At 40.4% G+C, this 15,045-nt stretch overlaps 1 protein-coding gene across 6 annotated transcripts in view; it reads right to left on the bottom strand.

Moving 5' to 3' along the window:
- Positions 1 to 5,909: 5,909 nt before the first annotated feature.
- The window catches only part of LOC143021731 (solute carrier family 49 member 4 homolog), a 47,624-nt gene continuing 38,488 nt past the window's right edge, over positions 5,910 to 15,045 (bottom strand). For all 6 annotated transcript variants that reach the window (XM_076179412.1, XM_076179416.1, XM_076179411.1 and 3 more), the window contains 4 exons: positions 10,081 to 10,189; positions 9,758 to 9,944; positions 9,354 to 9,536; positions 5,910 to 8,068 (listed from right to left, as the gene is read on the bottom strand). In XM_076179412.1, the coding sequence (XP_076035527.1) occupies positions 7,917 to 8,068; positions 9,354 to 9,536; positions 9,758 to 9,944; positions 10,081 to 10,189 (631 nt within the window). In that variant the 3' untranslated portion in view covers positions 5,910 to 7,916. The remainder of the gene's footprint in view (positions 8,069 to 9,353; positions 9,537 to 9,757; positions 9,945 to 10,080; positions 10,190 to 15,045) is intronic.

Here is a 15,045-nt window from a genome sequence, read left to right as displayed (position 1 = left end):
AGTGGAGGCACAGAGGTGGGCAATGTGTTGGACTTGCAGAATAAAGACAGAACAGCTAAACTTCGCCAAGTAAAAGAGGGGAACGCAAGGGTGACAAGCCCAAGGACCGTACCTCTTAATCTTTCGCCAGCCATGGATCCTATGGTGACCCTACCTCAACCTCTAACTTACCTCACCTATCCTTGGCAAGGATCGTTACCGGAGCCCTGCCCATTATATAAAAATATGCCGATTTTTTCACTGATTTTTTTTTCTTCCAATTTTCAATTATTTTTACTACGATGTTGCATTTTCTCGTACATAAAAATACTGAAAATGGTCCCCAAAGCCCTTCTTACTACACGGCATATTGTGGTACACCTTCTGAAGGGATGAGTTGGGTAATTGTCGTCTTTATCTCCATCAGAGTGTGCAAATTATTCTTCTTCCACTTATTGGCGGGGTCCGTGTGGCGACACATTTCGGACCAATAACATTCACCCTGCTAGATGTCCAAGGGGGTTTGCCAACTCACCTAAACAACATACACCCTATATCACAATAAGTAAAGCAAGGTTAGGTCAGATCGGGCTTGGACGGCGAAAAAAATATATTCTGGCTGTTATTTTGCTCTATTGAATTAATTTGTTCGTTTCTTCGGAGATAACTCATTTGGCTTGTCTCCCACCACCAGCAGCTAGATTTCCTACGAGGTACCCTAGGCTGTTGGGATACGGGGTGAGGGTTAAAGTAAATAAAAAACGAGTAATTTCCGATAACGGCAGGCATCAGATGCACTCAAATGAACAGGGAATCAAAAAGAAACAACGTTTTCATAACAAGACAGTCTCCAGTGTTTTCAAAACAAGTCTGATGTGTTTATCAAAATAGTCTGCAGTGTGTTTTCCGAATTTTTAGCTACCCACGTACTCAGAAAGATGAAACCATACCACATCGGTGAAGTAATATATAAGATTGCCCTCACCTTAATCAATCCAGAAGTAACTTCTGCAACCAAAGTGATTTATGCTGGGTTGGTGATCACTCCCCCTCAGCCACTGCTGTACTCTTCGCCACATGGGTCCGTTGGGATACCTGTCATCAAATTCTAGTCTTCAGCATCCTTCGAGGTACATCTACAACACTGCTAATTTCGCAAAACTGGGCTAAAAATTTGCATGGCGATACGGTGGGGGACCTGTACAACTAGAAAACGCTTGCTGACCCTTGGATGGACGGTATATCCGTAAATTTTCCAACAAGAATATTCGCTGTTCAGTCATCACCGTCATTATCACTTAGCCAATACGAACGTACGTTGCTACACTTAGTCAACTGAGAATTGCTCTGCACTTAACAGGACATCTCACATCTAAGAGCAAGTAGTAATACACTCAACCACATGATAGATACGTAGGACATAGAACTTGTGGATTTTGTATGCAAAACCGGACGTATAAGGTCATATACGAATTTATCTTTGCACGGTAACTTTATGAACACCATGTTTTGTATATATATATATATATATATATAATAGTTATTTAGTCAGTAATATAGTTGTTTTCATATTTTCTTTGCATTTCTTGGGGGCTAAATTCTGGGAGTGCTAAGAGCCTACTACTGTACATAGTATGCTTGAGTCAGTATAACTATGACTACTATGCTATGTGTGACATAGGTTTCTCTTTGGCTGAATAGAGGTTCACTAAGTTTGAATTGTAATACTTATTAGTAGTGGCCAAGCGATTTTATTCAGCAATTTTTACTCATCCCGGTTGCTGTTAGTGAGGGGACTGGGAATTCCTCTGCAGTTCTCTACTATGAAGACCCAAGGCCCTAAAAGTACTGTACATAGCTATACTGTCACTAATATAAAAAACCTATGTGCATAGTTGCTATCCTGTATATTACGAGGGTCATTCCAAAAGTAATGCTTCCTATTTTTTATTCCGCCCGAAGGGATCTGAGGGGATTGCAAAATGTATTGTTATGATGACTGAACTTGTGCAGTTGTGACCTGAAAGTTTCATCTCTCTCTTGCAGATATTGATGGTGTGACACTCTAAGAAAGCAATCCCTGTCATGGACGTGCGTCAGAAGCAGAGATGCGCCATTGAATTCCTCTATTCAGAAAAAAATTTAACCAATCAACATTCACCGGCGCCTGGTGAACATTTACGAAGCCGATGCAGTTGACGTCAGCACAGTTAGAAGATAGGTTCGTCGAATTTAGAGTGGCGACAGAGATGTGAGTGACAAAGTGCGCTCCGGACACCCATGCATAGCCACCACCCCGGAAAACAAAGTGTGCCTCGATCAACTCATCCGCGCTGATCGGCGGATAACGGTGAATGAAATGCATGTAGAGTTGGAGGTGGGTGTCAGTGCACTGGAAAAGATGTTGTCATCCCTAGCATACAGTAAAGTGTGTGCTAGGTGGGTTCCACGAATGCTCACGCAGGACCAAAAGGACCACCGACGGGGTTTCTGTCAGGACTTGTTGGATCGGTACGAAGCCGAAGGTGACTGATTCTTGGACCGCATCATCACTGGTAACGAGACGGGGTGTCACCACTACGAGCCGGAGTCCAAACAGCAGTCGATGGAATGGCACCACTCACACTCACCAGCAAAGAAGTTCAAGACGCAGACATCTGCAGGCAAAGTGATGTGCTCCGTCTTCTAGGACAAGCTTTCTTGGAACCAGGGGCGACTGTCAACTCTGACTGTTACGTTGAAACGTTGACCAAGCTGAAGGCCCGGATTGCCTGTGCGAGGCCAGAGAAAAGGGAAACATTCCGTTTGCAACACGACAACGCCAGGCCACACACAAGTTTGAAGACCACGGAATGTGTGATAAAGTTCGGCTGGACGGTGCTGTCTCACCCACCGTATACACTGCGTGCCAGAATTATATGCAAATCGATTTTCATGTTCTAACTCCGATAGTTTTTGGACGTAAAGGCGCTTTGAGTCAAGCTGAGAAGTCTAAAATTTTCCAAAGTATTCATTATATGATATCTACCTTAGAAATAGCCAAAGAATTGGACCGTGATCATCGTACAATTAAAAAATTTGTTACTAACCCTGAACTTTGCAACGGACGTTCTGACAAAGGGAAAATTCGTAAGAAAGCACCTGTGTCGCGTCGAGCCATAAGTAGGATCAAGAGAGAAGTCCGCCGTAACCCTCTTGAAACTAGCAAAAAAGGTTTTGAAAACGCTGCCGTTCCTGATGTGCCCAAATCAACTCGATGCCGTATCCTGAGGACGGTTGCAAAATGTGGAAAGCCAGAGGTTCGCCCTCCATTAAAGGATATCCACAAGAAAAAGAGGATGGAGTGGGCAAGAAATCACATGAAGGTAAATTTTCAAACTGTTTTGTTCACCGATGAGTGTCGAGCGACCCTTGATGGACCCGATGGGTGGAGGAGAGGATGGTATCGTAATGAGGGTCCACGTCCCCACCGGATCAGGCGTCAACAAGGAGGTGGTGGTGTGATGTTTTGGGCTGCAATCATTGGTAATGAGCTGGTAGGACCATTTAGAGTCGCAGATGGAGTGAAAATGACCGCCAAACTCTACATTGACTTCATTAAGGAACACCTCGAACCCTGGCACAAGAAGATGAATTTGTCATTCCGAAAAAAGATGGTATTCATGCATGATAGTGCACCGTCTTATGCTGCAAGCATAACCACTGAATACTTGGAGAGTGTTTTTGCCAGACATGAGAAAATAATGCAATGGCCAGCATCCCATCGAAAATCTGTGAAGCATCTTGAAAAGGAAGATTTACTCCGGAGGAAGGCAGTACACCTCCAAGGACCTCTGGAATGCCGTTCTGACTGCTGCCAAGGAAATTTCATCAGATGAAATCGAAAGTTTGACATCTTCAATGGACCAAAGGCTTTTTTCTCTTGTTAATAAAAATGACAATTTCATACAATATTGATTGTACTATGAAACCATATTGAACATGTTTGCTCTGTATTATTGTTGTTCTCAGATTACATATTCCTAAAATAATCAATGTTTTAATTTTCCGTCACCACTTCACCATATCTGACAATTTATCAAAGATTTGCATATAAAGTTGGTACGCTTGAACAAGCTGCAAGTCACCAAAATGGCTGCCGTTTGATTACTATTGCGCAGATTAGCTTACAATTTTAGATCTGCGCATATGTTAGTGTTGCCATATGACATGCCAAATTTCACTAATTTCTATTAATAACTATTGGAGTTAGAACATAAAAATCGATTTGCATATAATTCTGGCACGCAGTGTAGTCCCGACCTGGCACCGTCAGACTTCCACTTGTTCGGGCCTTTGAAGGACGCATTACGTGGGCAGCATTTCCCCGACAACAACGCCGTAATCGCAGCCGTGAAAAAAATGGACCGCCTCGGCAGGCGCTGACTTTTACGACCGAGGCATCAAGGCTCTCGTTCATCGCTGGCAAAAGTGCATTGAGAATGATGGTGACTACGTAGAAAAATCAATTCTGGGGCACAAAAGGTAGCTCGTTTTAACGGTGTCACTCCCGTCTTCATAGCTCTTAAACTTTTTTAGTTAAAAAATAGGAGGCATTACTTTTGGAACAACCCCCGTACAGTTAGGTAAGTAGGCAAATCCTATCTATATGCCAAGGGCTTTTTCCCCCTTACCAGGGAGGTAGCCAGTCAACAGCACCCATATCATTCCCATCTATCACCCTTATCTTAACTTCTCATGGATGACAGGTCACCTCTGTATCCCACCCACTGCCCTGGGTCACAAGCAATGCAGTAAGACACAGCACATCCACACCAAGGCCACTTCACCTAATCTGTGACACCCCCCCCCCACTCTCCATCCCCTCATGCAGAAAAATAGAAGACCAGGAGAAATCCGATTGGGCTGCATCACAATATTATTAACACATAACCACTCTCTAACCTCCCCTCATCCCTTCTTTGCATCACAATATCATCTATACACAGCTATTCTCCACCCACCCCTATCTCCTGCCTTCTCTCTTCCTTGTTCCACAGACATCCTCCTCTTGCTCAATGCCCTTTTCAACCCATACATCCACCTCATCCTTGGTTATCCCCTCACATTCACTTCAAGTTACTGTTATACTCATTCACTTTTACCCTGAATAAATGTGACATCACAGAAAATGTGACCAAACCTGTTTGCAGAATATGAAGGTCAGGAATGCCCTTCATTAATCTTTCTTCATACATTATGTCCAAACCATCCCAAAACTCTTTCATCAACCCCCATCAGCCATCTCCTTATCCATGTTTTTCACTCTATCCAACCATACTTCTCAGACATTTCATCTCAAACACATTCAAACTTTTCCTCTCTACCTCTCTTAAATTTCATGTCTTTGCCCCATACAGTGCTGTTGACACAATCACTCCTTTATATAATCTCTTTGCATCCATTCCCAAATGTCTATTTCTCATTACACTTTTTAATTCCCCAAGGCACTTGGTTCTTTCAATCTACAATTTACCTCCACCTCCACTCCTCCCTTTCCTGCTACATGCAACCCCAATAACTAAAACTATACACTTCCTCCATCCTCTCACCTTAAGGCTTACTTTCAATTTGCTGTCATTCTCTCCCCTTATATATCCCATCACATCCTTTCCTAAACTCCATCACTAACTCCCTTAACCCCCATTGACACTGCCACAGTCAGTGTCATCAATAAACAACAACTGGCTCACCTCCCACTTTTCTCCATTTTCTTTAACCATCTCCACCTACCCATTACCATCACATTTACCTCCCACACCACCCCATCCATGTTCACATTTTAACCACTAAGAAAATTCACAGGTTATGCTGATTTACCAGCTGATTAATTTGCGTGAAATCTGAAGTTTGGGTGACATACTTTAGTGAGCCAGGAATACATAAAAGCATTATACAAGATGTACTTTATTTGTCTATAAAAAATCTAATCATCTGCAACATTTCATATAGATATCAAATGTAAATTCACATGAAATAAGGAGCTGATAAACAAAGACTGTCACAACTTACTTTACAAGTATATAACTTGTGAAAAAAATTCAGATTATAAATCATCAATTGGTAATCTTTCATGTCTTGAATCTTTTCTAAAAGCAAAGGAAGATAACAGGATTTTTACCTCAAACACCAACAAGTATGTCACACAGAACTATAAAATAAAATAACCTCTACAATGAATGTGAGTCAAATATTCACATGCACATCAGGTTCCCTGATGTACAATGATGCATCACAATATGCACATTACAAAATATGAAGTTACTGCTGTTATATTCATTCACTTTTACCCTGAATAAATATGACATCACAGAAAATGTGACCAAGCCTGTTTGCAGAGTACGAAGGTCAGCAACAACTACAAAATAAATATAATCAGGAAGTCAACACCGGCATCCTCGTATACCCCACTCATGGCTCATGACACATACATACGTGTCATCGTATTCAAAAAGTTAAACACCTTTCACTATGATTACTGTAGAGGTTTTGTTCTAGCTATTGCCAAACAATTTCATTCAACTGAGGGCAGCCCCTTTGTGATAATGACACTTTAGATTTTATTCTGGATGATGCTAAATAATCTTCATTACATGAGGGTTCACCTCTGCCAAAAATGTTAGAATTCTTTTCCCAGTGTATGTACAATTCTGATCAATATGTTCTTGTTTACTAATATATATATATATATATATATATATATATATATATATATATCTTTGCAAATAAAATTAACATTTACAGGTAACTGAATATCACAAAGTTGGGTGTGCTACCCTATATTAAAATAGACAGCTTATATACTCTAGTTACATACAGTATAAAAAGAACAAGACCTTTATACATGAGAACATATAGAGAATCAATGCATGACACAAACTGTAGTTACATATATACACCAACAGCCTTTTCTCCCCACATACGTCACTCCCATTCACCACCCCTCCCTCCCTGTACAAAATTGTCTCAATTATAATCATATCCAGGAACATGTATACAAAAATGCCTGAAATGTCAAAAAAAAAAAAAAGTATACAACTGTATCTTGTAACATATACAATCTCTTGTGAAATATGATGGTGAAATTAAAATGATAGTAACTTCAAAAAGAAAAAGAAATTTTCTTTCATGGAAGGATGAATGGCCACTTCACCATGTGGACATGGTTCATCAGTTTCATATTGCTTGATTGTTGGTATGAGCACATAAAAAAATTATGAAAGAGTAGAAAAGGAGCAAGATAAAAATGTAAAAAATGTATGCCATTGAAAGACAATGTTACAGATAATATACAGACCCTCTTAATATAATGCCACAATGGGTATCTAGCTAATCTTTAGTACAGGTCTGAATCCAGGGTCCACAGAGAGATGTAGACAATATAAGTGAAATACACATAAAATTTATCAGAACATCCCAAGTAAGAATAAATATACATGAAAAAGTGCATGATATATGAAGATGACAAATATTCTTAAAACTAAAGTATGATTGAACATCACATAAATGTATACAAGGAAAAATAATTATTATGATGGTAATATTACAAGAACCAGCATATGTTTTATCTTAAGATTTGATGGAACAATCTTCCCACCTATCCTCTCAACAGTATCAACAACACCAGTTATTATATATTCTTCAATGAAAAGCTTCAATAACTGCATCAACCAATGCATCCTAGAGAATCATTTGCCAAGGAATGGTATTGATCCTATATTCCAAGGCGAAACAATTAAACCTGACAGGATTTCTCTTTGACTTAGCATGTACTGTACTCTTAAGTCTGCTCATAGGATGAACGAAGAGGTGTTACATGAATCTGCTGGAAATTTCTAGTTTAATAATTCATATGCTTGAGAATTAACTTTTTCTTTATGTGTTGTATGATTCTTTCTTCATGTAGTTCTATCTTCATCACTTACTTCATCACTTTCACCTTCTATAGGCCTGTCTAGCTGAGTTCTTTTGTATTCTTCCTTGACGAATGCAACCAACACAATCACCAACATCCCTTGCACTGCCAACACATAATCCATCCAAACAACGTCTGTAAAGAAATATAACTTCTGTAAGCACCACTATGCCGAGTGAGATACCAGAAAATAGTATACCAATAAAGTTGAATATGGTTTCTTGTATTAGTGTCATGTGTATGGTGCATTTGTGCAAGAAATGTTGCAGCTCTATGTGCTTGTTTCAGATTCCATTAACATTTATTAATATTTTTAGGATGCGTTGTCTCCTTGGCTGTTCAATTCATACATGGATGGGGTGGTGCGAGAGATAAATGCAAGGGTAATGGGCTGGGAATTGCAGATGGTTAAAGATAATGGAGAAAAGTGGGAAATAAGCCAGTTGTTGTGTGCTGATGACACAGCGCTTGTAGCAGGATCAGATGAGGGATTGAGGAAGTTAGTGACAGAGTTTGGGAAGGTGTGTGAAAGAAGGAAGTTGAAGATCAATGTGGGTAAAAGTAAGGTGATGAGATGAACAAGGGGAGAATGTGGCACCAAATTGGAAATGAGTATTAAGGGAGAGAGACTGGGAAAAGGGGATAGCTTTAGATACTTAGGAGCGAATGTGGGGGAAAAGGGAGGAGTGCAGGTGGAGGTAGAATGTAAATTGAGAGAAGCAAGTAAATGCCATGGGGGATAAAATAGTGTAATGAGAAATAGACATTTGGGAATGGATGCTAAGAGGAGATTGTATGAAGGAGTGATTGTGCCAACAGCACTGTATGGGGCAGAAACATGGAACATTGAGTTGAGAATGGTTATGTATGGATTATGTTGAGATGTACAAAAGGGAGTGGGTGCAGGATGGGGGGAGGCAGTATGTTTGAATAATATTTTTGATGTAGCCCAAAGGAATTTCTCCCCGTCTTCTCTTTTTCTGCATGAGGGGACAGAGAGGGAAGGGGAGTCGCTCATTAAATGAAGCAGCCTTGCTGTGGATGTGCTGTGTCTTGCAACATTGCCTCTGACCCAGGGCAGTGGGCGAGATGCAGGGACGATCCATCATCCAGGAGGAGCCAAGATAAGAGGGAGAGAGGGGGGTGAATGGGAGTGGAATATGTGGGGTTGGAATGAGTGGGAGTGGATTTTATGCCTTTGTTTTTTGGCTACCTCCCTTGTAAGGGGGAAAAGCCACTGGTACATATATATGCATGTATGTATGTATTTGTTTTGTGTTGAAGTGCTATTGAGTGAAGGTTTTGGTGTGAGCAGGCAGGAGGTCCACTTTGTTGTGTATTGTTTAGTGTTAATGAGTGTGGTGCATTCTAAGTGGACCTAAATTAATGCTACAAGACAAATGAGGAGAAAAAAAAATACCTTCTTTAATTCCTTGCATGCTGAACAAGAAGCAAGACCCTGCTATGTTCCAGAAAAGTGTGAGGAAGCCTCCAACTACACCCTCTGACACTGGATATGCAATTTCCACAGCCAATTCAAAGAAGAGTGGTGAACACGCATAGTTGAATGATGCTCCAATGATTACACTGATGTACATTTGGACTGTAGATGAAAACTGAGTTAAAGCATGTGCACATTTAATAAGTATTACAATAATTCAACATCAAAAAATTTTCCCACAATGTGATCACCTTCTATTGTCATAGAGTTTGGAAATGAATGACAAGATGATCTCCAACACCTATTCCACTGGAAGACTACTTGCAACTGCTCCAACATAAGTCAACAATGATTTACAATAAGAACATAATGCCAATCCATACCTTTAGAGAAAGGAAGACACCTATTCATAAGAAGCAGGAACCAGGTAAATCCTGTGGTTGCAATCCCCATGAGGATGATTATTGTAAGCTTGATGTGCCCAAAAAGGATATCAGTGAATCTTGCAGCAATAAGTGCCATGGCCACACTTCCAAAGGTTACATAAACACCCAACCAACCAGCTTCATCCTGGAAAAACAAAAGAACACAATGACTTAAAAGTATCACTAGAAAATTAGATATAAGTACTGAACCCCACAATAACTGTCTCCAAGGATAGAAGCACTGGTTATCAATAATGAAGTACTAATACATGCATACCTACCTGAGAGATATTAAAGGGCATTACATTGATGTCCAAAACACTTGACCATGCAACGTTGAGGCCAATAGTAACAGCATATGGTATGAGCAAAGTCCAGAAGTTACAGTTTCTAGAAAGGAAAATAAAATACCATTCTATCAAACATGTTGGTACATGAGGGTGGAGGGAGATGGAGAGCAAGACAATTGTCATTTGCAGGCGAGTGTTGGTGGCAGAGTTTGTGAAGGTGTGTCAGGTGACAAAACTGAAAGGAAATGAGGGCAAAAATAGGACAATGACATGTACAAAGAAAGATTATGGCTGCATGTGATTTTGAAGGATGAGAGCCTGGAGAAAGTGAAGAGTTTTAAGTATCTGTGGTCATTTGTAGCAGTACATGGAGTCAAAGGGCCTCCTTTACCGAATAAAGGAGGCAAGTAAATGTCCTGCAAAAAGTACTGTGTCTTTCTGCATTCCTTTGACCCAACCAGCATGGCAAGGAAGACCCTTCATCCATGAGGTGCTGAGATGAAAGGGTGATGAATGGCTTTTACATTGGTGTGGAGTCAGTGTATGTTAAGATTTGGCCACCCCTATATATATATACTGTATATATATATATATATATATATATGTGTGTGTATATATATATATATATATATATATATATATATATATATATATATATATATGAGAGAAATACGCTAATGGCAGCGACATCAAACCGATAATTTTTATGACAGTTGCATGCGGGGCTCGAACCCGCTGTACTCGGCTATCCGTAAATTACCTGTACGGCGCCCTAGACCACTACACCACAGAGACTATAAAATCCTTGAAACCTGGAATCGAACTGATTCCCGAGGGAAGGAAGATCACTTATTACGGCGATCCGAATTCCTGTATTACTCAAGGACCAGCCCACCAGTGGTGTAGGGTAAGGACCGAGACGAACCCCTTTCACGCTTATCGCCATTGTAACTATGAGAGAAATACGCTAATGGCAGCGACATCAAACCGATAATTTTTATGACAGTTGCATGCGGGGCTCGAACCCGCTGTACTCGGCTATCCGTAAATTACCTGAACGGCGCCCTAGACCACTACACCACAGAGACTATAAAATCCTTGAAACCTGAAATCGAACTGATTCCCGAGGGAAGGAAGATCACTTATTACGGCGATCCGAATTCCTGTATTACTCAAGGACCAGCCCACCAGTGGTGTGGGGTAAGGACCGAGATGAACCCCTTTCACGCTTATCGCCATTGTAACTATGAGAGAAATACGCTAATGGCAGCGACATCAAACCGAAATTTTTTATGACAGTTGCATGCAGGGCTCGAACCCACTGTACTCGGCTATCCGTAAATTACTTGTACGGCGCCCTAGACCACTACACCACAGAGACTATAAAATCCTTGAAACCTGGAATCGAACTGATTCCCGAGGGAAGGAAGATCACTTATTACGGCGATCCAAATTCCTGTATTACTCAAGGACCAGCCCACCAGTGGTGTGGGGTAAGGACCGAGACGAACCCCTTTCACGCTTATCGCCATTGTAACTATGAGAGAAATACGCTAATGGCAGCGACATCAAACCGATAATTTTTATGACAGTTGCATGCGGGGCTCGAACCCGCTGTACTCGGCTATCCGTAAATTACCTGTACGGCGCCCTAGACCACTACACCACAGAGACTATAAAATCCTTGAAACCTGGAATCGAACTGATTCCCGTGGGAAGGAAGATCACTTATTACAGCGATCCGAATTCCTGTATTACTCAAGGACCAGCCCACTGACATAAAAATTATCGGTTTGATGTCGCTGCCATTAGCGTATTTCTCTCATAGTTACAATGGCGATAAGCGTGAAAGGGGTTCATCTTGGTCCTTACCCCACACCACTGGTGGGCTGGTCCTTGAGTAATACAGGAATTCGGATCGCCGTAATAAGTGGTCTTCCTTCCCTCGGGAATCAGTTCGATTCCAGGTTTCAAGGATTTTATAGTCTCTGTGGTGTAGTGGTCTAGGGCGCCATACAGGGGACATTCCTAAAAGAAAAAGCAAAGGCACACACACATATATATATATATATATATATATATATATATATATACACATATATATATATATGTGTGCCTTTGCTTTTTCTTTTAGGAATGTCCCCTGTGGGGCTACAAGGAGAAGGATGCCTAGTCCCAATCCCCGTCCCTTTCTTCTCGCCTCCTACAATCCAAGTGGAATTACTTGGTGGCAGTATTCTTTTCCCCCACCACAGGGAAGGTAGGCAAAAAAGGAAATGAATATTCAAAGAAATTGTACAAGACAGTAACAAGGTGTTGGGGGACAGCATAACGGAGGGACAGTCGTGGTATAAAAGTGTCATCATTTCTCTATGAACAGAGTTTTCCTCTATCACAGCCATAATGATGTGTGGCTCTGGTCCATAGGGGCACCCCATATAGACCCTAAAGTATCAACTGCATGCCACTTTGCCACAGTAACATGCAGCCAATACCCCAGATGGGGATATATATATACATATATATATATATATATATATATATATATATATATATAGGGAAAAGGGGACAAGTGTGAATGTAGTAGTTTCAGAGGGATTAGCTTGTTAAGTGTAGTTGGGAAGGCTTATGGGCGGATCTTGATTGAGAGGATTAGGAGAAGAACAGAGGGAGTAATTGGTGAGGAACAGTGGAGTGAAGGTGGAGGTAGAATGTAGATTGAGAGAAGCGAGTAAATGCCTTGGTGGATTAAAAAGTGTAATGAGGAATAGACATTTGGGAATGGATGCTAAGAGAAGTCTATATGTACCTAGTTGTATTTACCTAGTTGTATTTTGTGGGAAGGGGAGCTATGCTCGTGTTGTCCTGCCATTGTATCTCTCAGTGTAGTTTGCTTTTAAACTCGTAAATGGTTTTTGCACTTACTATTTCATTATACAGTTTGTTCCAAGTGTCTAAAACTCTATGTGGAAAACTGTTTTTCTTCAGTTCTCTTCTATAGCTATGTTTTCTTAATTTCCTTCCATGTCCTCTTGTGTTTCTCTTGTCCCAGTTTAGTAATTCTTCTCTATCAAGTATCTCTGTGCCTTTCATGATTCTGTAGATGGTCAGTAGGTCTCCTCTCTCTCTTCTTTCCTCCAGTGTCGGTAGCTCCAGTTTAGCCAATCTCTCCTCGTATGATAGGTTTGCAAGTGCAGGTGCCATTTTTGTAGCTGCGCTTTGGATTCTTTCTATTTTCTTTATGTTCTTTTTGGTACTGGGGGACCACAATGTCGCCGCATACTCTAGTCTAGGCCTTATCAATGTAACCAAATTTTTTTTTATCATGTCTTTGTCCAGGTAAGCAAAAGCCACTTTTATTGATCTTAGCAAGTTGTAAGTCTCCCCGACAATTTTGTTAATCTGTGTATCATAGGACAAGTCATTTGTGATAATAACTCCCAAGTCTTTTTCGGATCCTACTTTCTTTACTTCCTTGGTTCCAATTGTATAATTTCTTGATATTCTGTTTTTGCTTTTTCCAAACTCCATTATGCTACACTTCTTAGTATTAAAATCCACTTCCCATTTCTGACTCCAGTTCCATACCCTATTCAGATCTTCTTGCAGTGCTTCACAGTCCTTATCAGTCTCTACTTTCCTTAACAGTTTGGCGTCATCAGCAAAGAAGCTCATGTAACAGTTCACGCCCTCGTCCATATCATTCATATAGATAGCAAACATTATTGGAGCCAGTACAGATCCTTGTGGTACTCCACTGATCACCTCTTTCCAATCTGAATATTTTTCTCTGAGTACTACTCTCATCTTTCTTCCAGTCAGGAAGTCCTCCATCCATTTTAGTAGGTTCCCTTGTATTCCTCCTATGTGTTCCAGTTTTTTTTAGTAGTTTTCTGTGTGGTACTTTGTCAAATGCTTTTTGCAAGTCTAGGAATGCACACTCAGCCCATCCGTTTCTTTCTTGCACTATGTCTATTAGTCTTGAGTAGAAGCATATCAAGTTTGTGGTGCATGATCTACCTTGTCTGAACCCGAACTGTCTTGGGTTTAATATGTTGTTATCTTCCAGGTGTTTTACCCATCTATTCTTGATGATTTTCTCACAAATTTTGGCTATAGTGCTTGTTAGTGATACTGGTCTATAGTTGGTGGGTTCTTCCTTGTTTCCTCCTTTATATATTGGTACAATGTTAGCATTTTTCCAGTCATTAGGTATCTTTCCTTCCTTGAGTGAGCTATTTATTATGATGTGTATTTTGTCCGTTAGCTCTTCTTTGCATTCTTTTAGAATCCAATTTGCAATTCCATCCGGGCCATGTGATTTTCTGACGTCCAGTTTTGATAGATGTTCTGATATTTCTATTTGTGTTGTAAATTCACTCATGTGGGGAGAATGTTTGTTATTATCTACGTCCCAATTTTGTATTTTCTCTCTGGTGAAGACAGATTTAAAGTGATTTCATGATTTCGGCCATCTCTAATTCTTCTGTGTATTCTATATTTCCTTGGCGTAGTTTCACTAGTTGCTGTTTGGTTTTAAGTTTACCATTTACATACCGGTAGAATAGCTTGGGCTGATCTTTGCATTTATCTATAATATCCTTCTCATGGTTCCTTTTCTCCTCTCTTCTCACATTAACATACTCATTTCTATAGTTTATATAAATTTGCCATTTGCTTTGTTTTTTGTCTTTTCTCCACCTTTTCCAAGCTTTGTCCCTTCTGTCTTTTGCCTCACTGCATCTTTTGTTGAACCAACATTTAATGTACTCTCTCTCTCTCGCTTTTGTCTTGGTACATGCCTGTTTACCCCTTCATTGTAATTAGCCAACAGTATGTTCCATTTCTCTTCCACTGTTGTCTCTTCCATATAGAATTTTTCCCAGTTTGCATTCTGGAAGAACGTCTTTAGTTTTGCAAAGTCTGTTTTGTTGTACATCAATCTTCCTTTCCTAT

Source organism: Oratosquilla oratoria, chromosome 42, assembly GCF_046742065.1.
Source record: "Oratosquilla oratoria isolate Oo_2021 chromosome 42, ASM4674206v1, whole genome shotgun sequence".
In the NCBI taxonomy this organism is placed as follows: domain Eukaryota; kingdom Metazoa; phylum Arthropoda; class Malacostraca; order Stomatopoda; family Squillidae; genus Oratosquilla; species Oratosquilla oratoria.
This window is presented reverse-complemented; position numbering and strand designations above follow the sequence as displayed.